At 53.2% G+C, this 11,921-nt stretch overlaps 1 protein-coding gene across 1 annotated transcript in view; it reads left to right on the top strand.

Moving 5' to 3' along the window:
- The window catches only part of LOC118383563 (condensin complex subunit 3-like), a 65,041-nt gene that overhangs the window by 11,903 nt on the left and 41,217 nt on the right, over positions 1 to 11,921 (top strand). Inside the window, exons 6-8 of the mRNA XM_052500894.1 lie at positions 1,631 to 1,715; positions 5,218 to 5,410; positions 9,146 to 9,295. Of these exons, the coding sequence (XP_052356854.1) occupies positions 1,631 to 1,715; positions 5,218 to 5,410; positions 9,146 to 9,295 (428 nt within the window). The remainder of the gene's footprint in view (positions 1 to 1,630; positions 1,716 to 5,217; positions 5,411 to 9,145; positions 9,296 to 11,921) is intronic.

Below are 11,921 nucleotides of genomic sequence, written 5' to 3' on the forward strand. Positions count from 1 at the left end.
TAAACACACTAAACTGGCCTGACAGACCTGAACCCAGTTTAAACACACACTAAACTGGCCTGACAGACCTGAACCCAGTTTAAACACACACTAAACTGGCCTGATAGACCTGAACCCAGTTTAAACACACTAAACTGGCCTGACAGACCTGAACCCAGTTTAAACACACTAAACTGGCCTGACAGACCTGAACCCAGTTTAAACACACTAAACTGGCCTGACAGACCTAAACCCAGTTTAAACACACTAAACTGGCCTGACAGACCTGAACCCGGTTTAAACACACACTAAACTGGCCTGACAGACCTGAACCCGGTTTAAACACACTAAACTGGCCTGACAGACCTGAACCCGGTTTAAACACACTAAACTGGCCTGACAGACCTGAACCCAGTTTAAACACACTAAACTGGCCTGACAGACCTGAACCCAGTTTAAACACACTAAACTGGCCTGACAGACCTGAACCCAGTTTAAACACACTAAACTGGCCTGACAGACCTGAACCCGGTTTAAACACACTAAACTGGCCTGACAGACCTGAACCCGGTTTAAACACACTAAACTGGCCTGACAGACCTGAACCCGGTTTAAACACACTAAACTGGCCTGACAGACCTGAACCCGGTTTAAACACACACTAAACTGGCCTGACAGACCTGAACCCGGTTTAAACACACTAAACTGGCCTGACAGACCTGAACCCGGTTTAAACACACTAAACTGGCCTGACAGACCTGAACCCGGTTTAAACACACACTAAACTGGCCTGACAGACCTGAACCCGGTTTAAACACACACTAAACTGGCCTGACAGACCTGAACCCAGTTTAAACACACACTAAACTGGCCTTACAGACCTGAACCCAGTTTAAACACACACTAAACTGGCCTGACAGACCTGAACCCGGTTTAAACACACTAAACTGGCCTGACAGACCTGAACCCGGTTTAAACACACACTAAACTGGCCTGACAGACCTGAACCCAGTTTAAACACACACTAAACTGGCCTGACAGACCTGAACCCAGTTTAAACACACTAAACTGGCCTGACAGACCTGAACCCAGTTTAAACACACTAAACTGGCCTGACAGACCTGAACCCAGTTTAAACACACTAAACTGGCCTGACAGACCTGAACCCAGTTTAAACACACTAAACTGGCCTGACAGACCTGAACCCAGTTTAAACACACACTAAACTGGCCTTACAGACCTGAACCCAGTTTAAACACACTAAACTGGCCTGACAGACCTGAACCCAGTTTAAACACACTAAACTGGCCTGACAGACCTGAACCCAGTTTAAACACACACTAAACTGGCCTGACAGACCTGAACACAGTTTAAACACACACTAAACTGGCCTGACAGACATGAACCCAGTTTAAACACACACTAAACTGGCCTGACAGACCTGAACCCAGTTTAAACACACACTAAACTGGCCTGACAGACCTGAACCCAGTTTAAACACACACTAAACTGGCCTGACAGACCTGAACCCAGTTTAAACACACACTAAACTGGCCTGACAGACCTGAACCCAGTTTAAACACACACTAAACTGGCCTTACAGACTTGAACCCAGTTTAAATGTAAAGTTGTTAATGACTGTGTGTTTCAGGTCCTGTCAGACAAGGTCCACATCAGAGCTCTGAGTATCGCCCAGAGAGTCAGTCTGCTGCAGCAGGGTCTCCACGATGCCGCAGGTACACACACACGCACACGCGCACGCACACACACGACAAGCCCGTAGAATAGGTCACCTGTTTACCTCGTCGGCTTGTTGATCTTGTTTACCTCGTCGGCTAGGTCGTCCGTTTACCTCGTCGGCTAGGTCGTCCGTTTACCTCGTCGGCTAGGTCGTCAGTTTACCTCGTCGGCTAGGTCGTCCGTTTACCTCGTCGGCTAGGTCGTCCGTTTACCTCGTCGGCTAGGTCGTCCGTTTACCTCGTCGGCTAGGTCGTCCGTTTACCTCGTCGGCTAGGTCGTCCGTTTACCTCGTCGGCTAGGTCGCCCTTTTACCTCGTCGGCTAGGTCGCCCGTTTACCTCGTCGGCTAGGTCGTCCGTTTACCTCGTCGGCTAGGTCGTCCGTTTACCTCGTCGGCTAGGTCGTCCGTTTACCTCGTCGGCTAGGTCGTCCGTTTACCTCGTCGGCTAGGTCGTCCGTTTACCTCGTCGGCTAGGTCGTCCGTTTACCTCGTCGGCTAGGTCGTCCGTTTACCTCGTCGGCTAGGTCGTCCGTTTACCTCGTCGGCTAGGTCGTCTGTTTACCTCGTCGGCTAGGTCGTCTGTTTACCTCGTCGGCTAGGTCGTCTGTTTACCTCGTCGGCTAGGTCGTCTGTTTACCTCGTCGGCTAGGTCGTCTGTTTACCTCGTCGGCTAGGTCGTCTGTTTACCTCGTCGGCTAGGTCGTCTGTTTACCTCGTCGGCTAGGTCGTCTGTTTACCTCGTCGGCTAGGTCGTCTGTTTACCTCGTCGGCTAGGTCGTCTGTTTACCTCGTCGGCTAGGTCGTCTGTTTACCTCGTCGGCTAGGTCGTCTGTTTACCTCGTCGGCTAGGTCGTCTGTTTACCTCGTCGGCTAGGTCGTCCGTTTACCTCGTCGGCTAGGTCGTCCGTTTACCTCGTCGGCTAGGTCGTCCGTTTACCTCGTCGGCTAGGTCGTCCGTTTACCTCGTCGGCTAGGTCGTCTGTTTACCTCGTCGGCTAGGTCGTCCGTTTACCTCGTCGGCTAGGTCGTCCGTTTACCTCGTCGGCTAGGTCGTCCGTTTACCTCGTCGGCTAGGTCGTCCGTTTACCTCGTCGGCTAGGTCGTCCGTTTACCTCGTCGGCTAGGTCGTCCGTTTACCTCGTCGGCTAGGTCGTCCGTTTACCTCGTCGGCTAGGTCGTCCGTTTACCTCGTCGGCTAGGTCGTCCGTTTACCTCGTCGGCTAGGCCGTCCGTTTACCTCGTCGGCAGGCCGTCCGTTTACCTCGTCGGCTAGGCCGTCCGTTTACCTCGTCGGCTAGGCCGTCCGTTTACCTCGTCGGCTAGGCCGTTTGTTTACCTCGTCGGCTAGGCCGTCTGTTTACCTCGTCGGCTAGCTGGTCCGTTTACCTCGTCGGCTAGCTGGTCCGTTTACCTCGTCGGCTAGCTGGTCCGTTTACCTCGTCGGCTAGCTGGTCCGTTTACCTCGTCGGCTAGCTGGTCCGTTTACCTCGTCGGCTAGCTGGTCCGTTTACCTCGTCGGCTAGCTGGTCCGTTTACCTCGTCGGCTAGCTGGTCCGTTTACCTCGTCGGCTAGCTGGTCCGTTTACCTCGTCGGCTAGCTGGTCCGTTTACCTCGTCGGCTAGCTGGTCCGTTTACGTCGGCTAGCTGGTCCGGCTCGGCTAGCTGGTCCGTTTACCTCGTCGGCTAGCTGGTCCGTTTACCTCGTCGGCTAGCTGGTCCGTTTACCTCGTCGGCTAGCTGGTCCGTTTACCTCGTCGGCTAGCTGGTCCGTTTACCTCGTCGGCTAGCTGGTCCGTTTACCTCGTCGGCTAGCTGGTCCGTTTACCTCGTCGGCTAGCTGGTCCGTTTACCTCGTCGGCTAGCTGGTCCGTTTACCTCGTCGGCTAGCTGGTCCGTTTACCTCGTCGGCTAGCTGGTCCGTTTACCTCGTCGGCTAGCTGGTCCGTTTACCTCGTCGGCTAGCTGGTCCGTTTACCTCGTCGGCTAGCTGGTCCGTTTACCTCGCTAGCTGGTCCGCCGGCTAGGCCGTCCGTTTACCTCGTCGGCTAGGCCGTCCGTTTACCTCGTCGGCTAGGTCGTCCGTTTACCTCGTCGGCTAGCTGGTCCGTTTACCTCGTCGGCTAGTTGGTCCGTTTACCTCGTCGGCCAGCTGGTCCGTTTACCTCGTCGGCCAGCTGGTCCGTTTACCTCGTCGGCCAGCTGGTCCGTTTACCTCGTCGGCTAGCTGGTCCGCTAGCTCGGCTAGCTGGTCCGTTTACCTCGTTGGCTAGTACCTCTTCATGACATCACAGTACCTCTTCATGACAATGCAAAAACAGGTTTAGACATATTTTTTTCCCCCATTTATATCAAAAATAAATACCTTACTTGCATAAATATTCAGACCCTTTGCTATGAGACTTGATCTCAGGTGCATCCTGTTTCCATTGATCATCCTTGAGGTGTTTCTTCTGCTTGATTGGAGTCCACCTGTGGTAAATTTAATTGATTGGACATGATTTGGAAAAGGCACACACCTGTCTATATAAGGTTCCACAGTTGACAGTGCATTTCAGAGCAAACAACCAAGCCATGAGGTCGAAGGAATTTTCCATAGAGCTCCGAGACAGGATTGTGTCGAGACACAGATCTGGGGGAGGGTACCAAAACATGTCTGCATCATTGAAGGTCCCCAAGAACACAGTGGCCTCCATCATTCTGCAGCATTGAAGGTCCCCAAGAACACAGTGGCCTCCATCATTCTGCAGCATTGAAGGTCCCCAAGAACACAGTGGCCTCCTCCATCATTCTTAAATGGAAGAAGTTTGGAACCACCAAGACTCTTCCTTGAGCTGGCCGCACAGACAAACTGACCAATCGTGGGAGAAGGGCCTTGGTCAGGGAGGTGACCAAGAACCCAATGGTCACTCTGACAGAGCTCCAGAGTTCCTCTGTAGAGATGGGAGAACCTTCCAGAAGGACAACTGCAGCACTCCAGGCCTTTATGGTAGAGAGGCCAGATGGAAGCCACTCCTCAGTAAAAAGCACATGACAGCCAGCTTGGAGTTTGCCAAAAGACACCCGAAGGACTCTCAGACCATGAGAAATAAGATTCTCCTGTCTGATGAAACCAAGATAGAACTCTTTGACCTGAATGCCAAGCGTCAAGTCTGGAGGAGACCTGGCACTGTCCCTACGGTGAAGCATGGTGGTGGCAGCATTGTGCTGCACCGTCCCTACGGTGAAGCATGGTGGTGGCAGCATTGTGCTGTGGGGATGTTTTTCAGCGGTAGGGACTGGGAGACTAGTCAGGATCGGGGGAAGGATGAACAGAAGCGCTCAGGATCTCAGACTAGGGCGAAGGTTCACCTTCCAACAGGACCCTAAGCACACAGCCAAGACAATGCAGGAGTGGCTTCGGGACAAGTCTCTGAATGTCCTTGAATGGCCCAGCCCCCCCCCCCACGCTATACATTTTCCGGTGTGTGTGTCTAAAACTCTGTGTGTCTGTGTTGTAGAATCGGTGAGGGAGGTGGTGCAGATCCGTCTCCTCCCAGCCTGGCTGAATCTTCTCCAGGGTGATGTGCTGGAGCTGTTACACAAACTGGATGTAGAGAACTGCTCTCAGACCGCCCTGGACACACTGACCGCTCTGTTCACACACACACCTCAGGACCAGCTGCTCCACCACCGCCTTCAGCTGGACGACAGGTACACACACACACACACACACACACACACACACACACACACACACACCGCCCTGGACACACTGACCGCTCTGTTCACACACACACCTCAGGACCAGCTGCTCCACCACCGCCTTCAGCTGGACGACAGGTACACACACACACACACACACACACACACACCGCCCTGGACACACTGACCGCTCTGTTCACACACACACCTCAGGACCAGCTGCTCCACCACCGCCTTCAGCTGGACGACAGGTACACACACACACGCACACGCACACACCGCCCTGGACATACTGACCCCCTGCTGCTCACACACACACTGGCTGACTGTCTGACCGGCTGGCTGACTCTCTCACACACTGACTGTCTCTCTGTAGGATGCTGGTCCCGGCTGGGTCTCTGACTGTCTCTCTGTAGGATGCTGGTCCCGGCTGGGTCTCTGACTGTCTCTCTCTCTGTAGGATGCTGGTCCCGGCTGGGTCTCTGACTGTCTCTCTCTCTGTAGGATGCTGGTCCCGGCTGGGTCTCTGACTGTCTCTCTCTCTGTAGGATGCTGGTCCCAGCTGGGTCTCTGACTGTCTCTCTCTCTCTGTAGGATGCTGGTCCCAGCTGGGTCTCTGACTGTCTCTCTCTCTGTAGGATGCTGGTCCCGGCTGGGTCTCTGACTGTCTCTCTCTCTGTAGGATGCTGGTCCCGGCTGGGTCTCTGACTGTCTCTCTCTCTGTAGGATGCTGGTCCCGGCTGGGTCTCTGACTGTCTCTCTCTCTGTAGGATGCTGGTCCCGGCTGGGTCTCTGACTGTCTCTCTGTAGGATGCTGGTCCCAGCTGGGTCTCTGACTGTCTCTCTCTCTCTGTAGGATGCTGGTCCCAGCTGGGTCTCTGACTGTCTCTCTCTCTGTAGGATGCTGGTCCCGGCTGGGTCTCGGACTGTCTCTCTCTCTCTCTGTAGGATGCTGGTCCCGGCTGGGTCTCGGACTGTCTGTCTCTCTCTCTGTAGGATGCTGGTCCCGGCTGGGTCTCTGACTGTCTCTCTCTCTGTAGGATGCTGGTCCCAGCTGGGTCTCTGACTGTCTCTCTCTCTCTCTGTAGGATGCTGGTCCCGGCTGGGTCTCTGACTGTCTCTCTCTCTGTAGGATGCTGGTCCCGGCTGGGTCTCTGACTGTCTCTCTCTCTGTAGGATGCTGGTCCCGGCTGGGTCTCTGACTGTCTCTCTGTAGGATGCTGGTCCCGGCTGGGTCTCTGACTGTCTCTCTCTCTGTAGGATGCTGGTCCCGGCTGGGTCTCTGACTGTCTCTCTCTCTGTAGGATGCTGGTCCCGGCTGGGTCTCTGACTGTCTCTCTCTCTGTAGGATGCTGGTCCCGGCTGGGTCTCTGACTGTCTCTCTCTCTCTGTAGGATGCTGGTCCCAGCTGGGTCTCTGACTGTCTCTCTCTCTGTAGGATGCTGGTCCCGGCTGGGTCTCTGACTGTCTCTCTCTCTGTAGGATGCTGGTCCCAGCTGGGTCTCTGACTGTCTCTCTCTCTGTAGGATGCTGGTCCCGGCTGGGTCTCTGACTGTCTCTCTCTCTCTGTAGGATGCTGGTCCCGGCTGGGTCTCTGACTGTCTCTCTCTCTGTAGGATGCTGGTCCCGGCTGGGTCTCTGACTGTCTCTCTCTCTGTAGGATGCTGGTCCCAGCTGGGTCTCTGACTGTCTCTCTCTCTGTAGGATGCTGGTCCCGGCTGGGTCTCTGACTGTCTCTCTCTCTGTAGGATGCTGGTCCCGGCTGGGTCTCTGACTGTCTCTCTCTCTCTCTGTAGGATGCTGGTCCCGGCTGGGTCTCTGACTGTCTCTCTCTCTGTAGGATGCTGGTCCCGGCTGGGTCTCTGACTGTCTCTCTCTCTGTAGGATGCTGGTCCCGGCTGGGTCTCTGACTGTCTCTCTCTCTGTAGGATGCTGGTCCCAGCTGGGTCTCTGACTGTCTCTCTCTCTCTGTAGGATGCTGGTCCCGGCTGGGTCTCTGACTGTCTCTCTCTCTGTAGGATGCTGGTCCCGGCTGGGTCTCGGACTGTCTCTCTCTCTCTCTGTAGGATGCTGGTCCCGGCTGGGTCTCTGACTGTCTCTCTCTCTGTAGGATGCTGGTCCCAGCTGGGTCTCTGACTGTCTCTCTCTCTGTAGGATGCTGGTCCCGGCTGGGTCTCGGACTGTCTCTCTCTCTCTCTGTAGGATGCTGGTCCCGGCTGGGTCTCTGACTGTCTCTCTCTCTCTGTAGGATGCTGGTCCCAGCTGGGTCTCTGACTGTCTGTCTCTCTCTCTGTAGGATGCTGGTCCCGGCTGGGTCTCTGACTGTCTCTCTCTCTCTGTAGGATGCTGGTCCCGGCTGGGTCTCTGACTGTCTCTCTCTCTGTAGGATGCTGGTCCCGGCTGGGTCTCTGACTGTCTCTCTCTCTGTAGGATGCTGGTCCCGGCTGGGTCTCTGACTGTCTCTCTGTAGGATGCTGGTCCCGGCTGGGTCTCTGACTGTCTCTCTCTCTGTAGGATGCTGGTCCCGGCTGGGTCTCTGACTGTCTCTCTCTCTGTAGGATGCTGGTCCCGGCTGGGTCTCTGACTGTCTCTCTCTCTGTAGGATGCTGGTCCCGGCTGGGTCTCTGACTGTCTCTCTCTCTGTAGGATGCTGGTCCCAGCTGGGTCTCTGACTGTCTCTCTCTGTAGGATGCTGGTCCCGGCTGGGTCTCTGACTGTCTCTCTGTAGGATGCTGGTCCCGGCTGGGTCTCTGACTGTCTCTCTCTCTGTAGGATGCTGGTCCCAGCTGGGTCTCTGACTGTCTCTCTCTCTCTCTGTAGGATGCTGGTCCCGGCTGGGTCTCTGACTGTCTCTCTCTCTGTAGGATGCTGGTCCCGGCTGGGTCTCTGACTGTCTCTCTCTCTGTAGGATGCTGGTCCCGGCTGGGTCTCTGACTGTCTCTCGCTCTGTAGGATGCTGGTCCCGGCTGGGTCTCGGACTGTCTCTCTCTCTCTCTGTAGGATGCTGGTCCCGGCTGGGTCTCTGACTGTCTCTCTCTCTGTAGGATGCTGGTCCCAGCTGGGTCTCTGACTGTCTCTCTCTCTGTAGGATGCTGGTCCCGGCTGGGTCTCGGACTGTCTCTCTCTCTCTGTAGGATGCTGGTCCCGGCTGGGTCTCTGACTGTCTCTCTCTCTCTGTAGGATGCTGGTCCCGGCTGGGTCTCTGACTGTCTCTCTCTCTCTGTAGGATGCTGGTCCCGGCTGGGTCTCTGACTGTCTCTCTCTCTCTGTAGGATGCTGGTCCCGGCTGGGTCTCTGACTGTCTCTCTCTCTGTAGGATGCTGGTCCCAGCTGGGTCTCTGACTGTCTCTCTCTCTGTAGGATGCTGGTCCCGGCTGGGTCTCTGACTGTCTCTCTGTAGGATGCTGGTCCCGGCTGGGTCTCTGACTGTCTCTCTGTAGGATGCTGGTCCCAGCTGGGTCTCTGACTGTCTCTCTGTAGGATGCTGGTCCCAGCTGGGTCTCTGACTGTCTCTCTGTAGGATGCTGGTCCCAGCTGGGTCTCTGACTGTCTCTCTCTCTGTAGGATGCTGGTCCCAGCTGGGTCTCTGACTGTCTGTCTCTCTCTCTGTAGGATGCTGGTCCCAGCTGGGTCTCTGACTGTCTCTCTCTCTGTAGGATGCTGGTCCCGGCTGGGTCTCTGACTGTCTCTCTCTCTGTAGGATGCTGGTCCCGGCTGGGTCTCTGACTGTCTCTCTCTCTGTAGGATGCTGGTCCCGGCTGGGTCTCTGTCCTGTGAGAGCGTGTTGTACTGGAGGGCTCTGTGTGAGTTCGTTAAGACTAAAGGGGATGAAGGAGAGGAGATGTTGGAGAAGCTGCTGCCCGAGGCTGCTACCTTCGCTGAGTACCTCTACGGGTAAGACCACCACTACACCCCATACACCACCCTGACTACGGGTAAGACCACCACTACACCCCATACACCACCCTGACTACGGGTAACACCACCACTACACCCCATACACCACCCTGACTACGGGTAAAACCACCACTACACCCCATACACCACCCTGACTACGGGTAACACCACCACTACACCCCATACATCACCCTGACTACGGGTAACACCACCACTACACCCCATACACCACCCTGACTACGGGTAAAACCACCACTACACCCCATACACCACCCTGACTACGGGTAACACCACCACTACACCCCATACACCACCCTGACTACGGGTAACACCACCACTACACCCCATACACCACCCTGACTACGGGTAAAACCACCACTACACCCCATACACCACCCTGACTACGGGTAAGACCACCACTACACCCCATACACCACCCTGACTACGGGTAAGACCACCACTACACCCCATACACCACCCTGACTACGGGTAAGACCACCACTACACCCCATACATCACCCTGACTACGGGTAAGACCACCACTACACCCCATACATCACCCTGACTACGGGTAAGACCACCACTACACCCCATACATCACCCTGACTACGGGTAAGACCACCACTACACCCCATACACCACCCTGACTACGGGTAAGACCACCACTACACCCCATACACCACCCTGACTACGGGTAAAACCACCACTACACCCCATACATCACCCTGACTACGGGTAAAACCACCACTACACCCCATACACCACCCTGACTACGGGTAAAACCACCACTACACCCCATACATCACCCTGACTACGGGTAAGACCACCACTACACCCCATACACCACCCTGACTACGGGTAAGACCACCACGACACCACCCTGACTACGGGTAAAACCACCACTACACCCCATACATCACCCTGACTATGGGTAAGACCACCACTACACCCCATACACCACCCTGACTACGGGTAAGACCACCACTACACCCCATACACCACCCTGACTACGGGTAAGACCACCACTACACCCCATACACCACCCTGACTACGGGTAAAACCACCACTACACCCCATACACCACCCTGACTACGGGTAAGACCACCACTACACCCCATACACCACCCTGACTACGGGTAAAACCACCACTACACCCCATACACCACCCTGACTACGGGTAAGACCACCACTACATACATACTATCAGTACTCTGACAGGCCGTTGCCCCAGTCTATAGGACCAGTATTTTAAGACTAGTCCTAGTGATATCTAGACTGAATAGATAGAATCTGACAGGCCGTTGTCTCAGGGTAGGGGTTCTGATCTAGGATCAGTTTGGACCGGATCAGCACTCTGACAGGCCGTTGTCTCAGGGTAGGGGTTCTGATCTAGGATCAGTTTGGCCTGTCAGAGTACTGATCCGGTCCACATCACTAGAATCTGACAGGCCGTTGTCTCAGGGTAGGAGTTCTGATCTAGGATCAGTATGGACCGGATCAGCACTCTGACAGGCCGTTGTCTCAGGGTAGGGGTTCTGATCTAGGATCAGTTTGGCCTGTTAGATTCTAGTGAAATGGACCGGATCAGCACTCCTCCTCTGAGCCTCTTTGTGAATACAGTCCATTGTCTCCCGTCTGTTCTCTCTAGATATGTGAAGGGCCTGCCAGTGCTGTCTGCCAACCAGAGAAACATTGCTACTAGGTGTGTCCAGACAGTGTAGTAGTGTTATAACTGGTATATGAAGACAGTGTAGTAGTGTTAACATGTTATAACTGGTATATGAAGACAGTGTAGTAGTGTTAACATGTTATAACTGGTATATGAAGACAGTGTAGTAGTGTTAACATGTTATAACTGGTATATGAAGACAGTATAGTAGTGTTATAACTGGTATATGAAGACAGTGTAGTAGTGTTAACATGTTATAACTGGTATATGAAGACAGTGTAGTAGTGTTAACATGTTATAACTGGTATATGAAGACAGTGTAGTAGTGTTAACATGTTATAACTGGTATATGAAGACAGTGTAGTAGTGTTAACATGTTATAACTGGTATATGAAGACAGTGTAGTAGTGTTAACATGTTATAACTGGTATATGAAGACAGTGTAGTAGTATTAACATGTTATAACTGGTATATGAAGACGGTGTAGTAGTATTAACATGTTATAACTGGTATATGAAGACAGTGTAGTAGTGTTAACATGTTATAACTGGTATATGAAGACAGTGTAGTGGTATTAACATGTTATAACTGGTATATGAAGACAGTGTAGTAGTGTTAACATGTTATAACTGGTATATGAAGACAGTGTTATAACTGGTATATGAAGACAGTGTTATAACTGGTATATGAAGACAGTGTTATAACTGGTATATGAAGACAGTGTAGTAGTGTTATCATGTTATAACTGGTATATGAAGACAGTATAGTGTTAACATGTTATAACTGGTATATGAAGACAGTATAGTGTTATCATGTTATAACTGGTATATGAAGACAGTATAGTGTTAACATGTTATAACTGGTATATGAAGACAGTGTAGTAGTGTTAACATGTTATAACTGGTATATGAAGACAGTGTAGTAGTATTAACATGTTATAACTGGTATATGGAG

The sequence above is a fragment of the Oncorhynchus keta genome, unplaced genomic scaffold (assembly GCF_023373465.1).
Source record: "Oncorhynchus keta strain PuntledgeMale-10-30-2019 unplaced genomic scaffold, Oket_V2 Un_contig_12248_pilon_pilon, whole genome shotgun sequence".
Taxonomy (NCBI): Eukaryota; Metazoa; Chordata; class Actinopteri; order Salmoniformes; family Salmonidae; genus Oncorhynchus; species Oncorhynchus keta.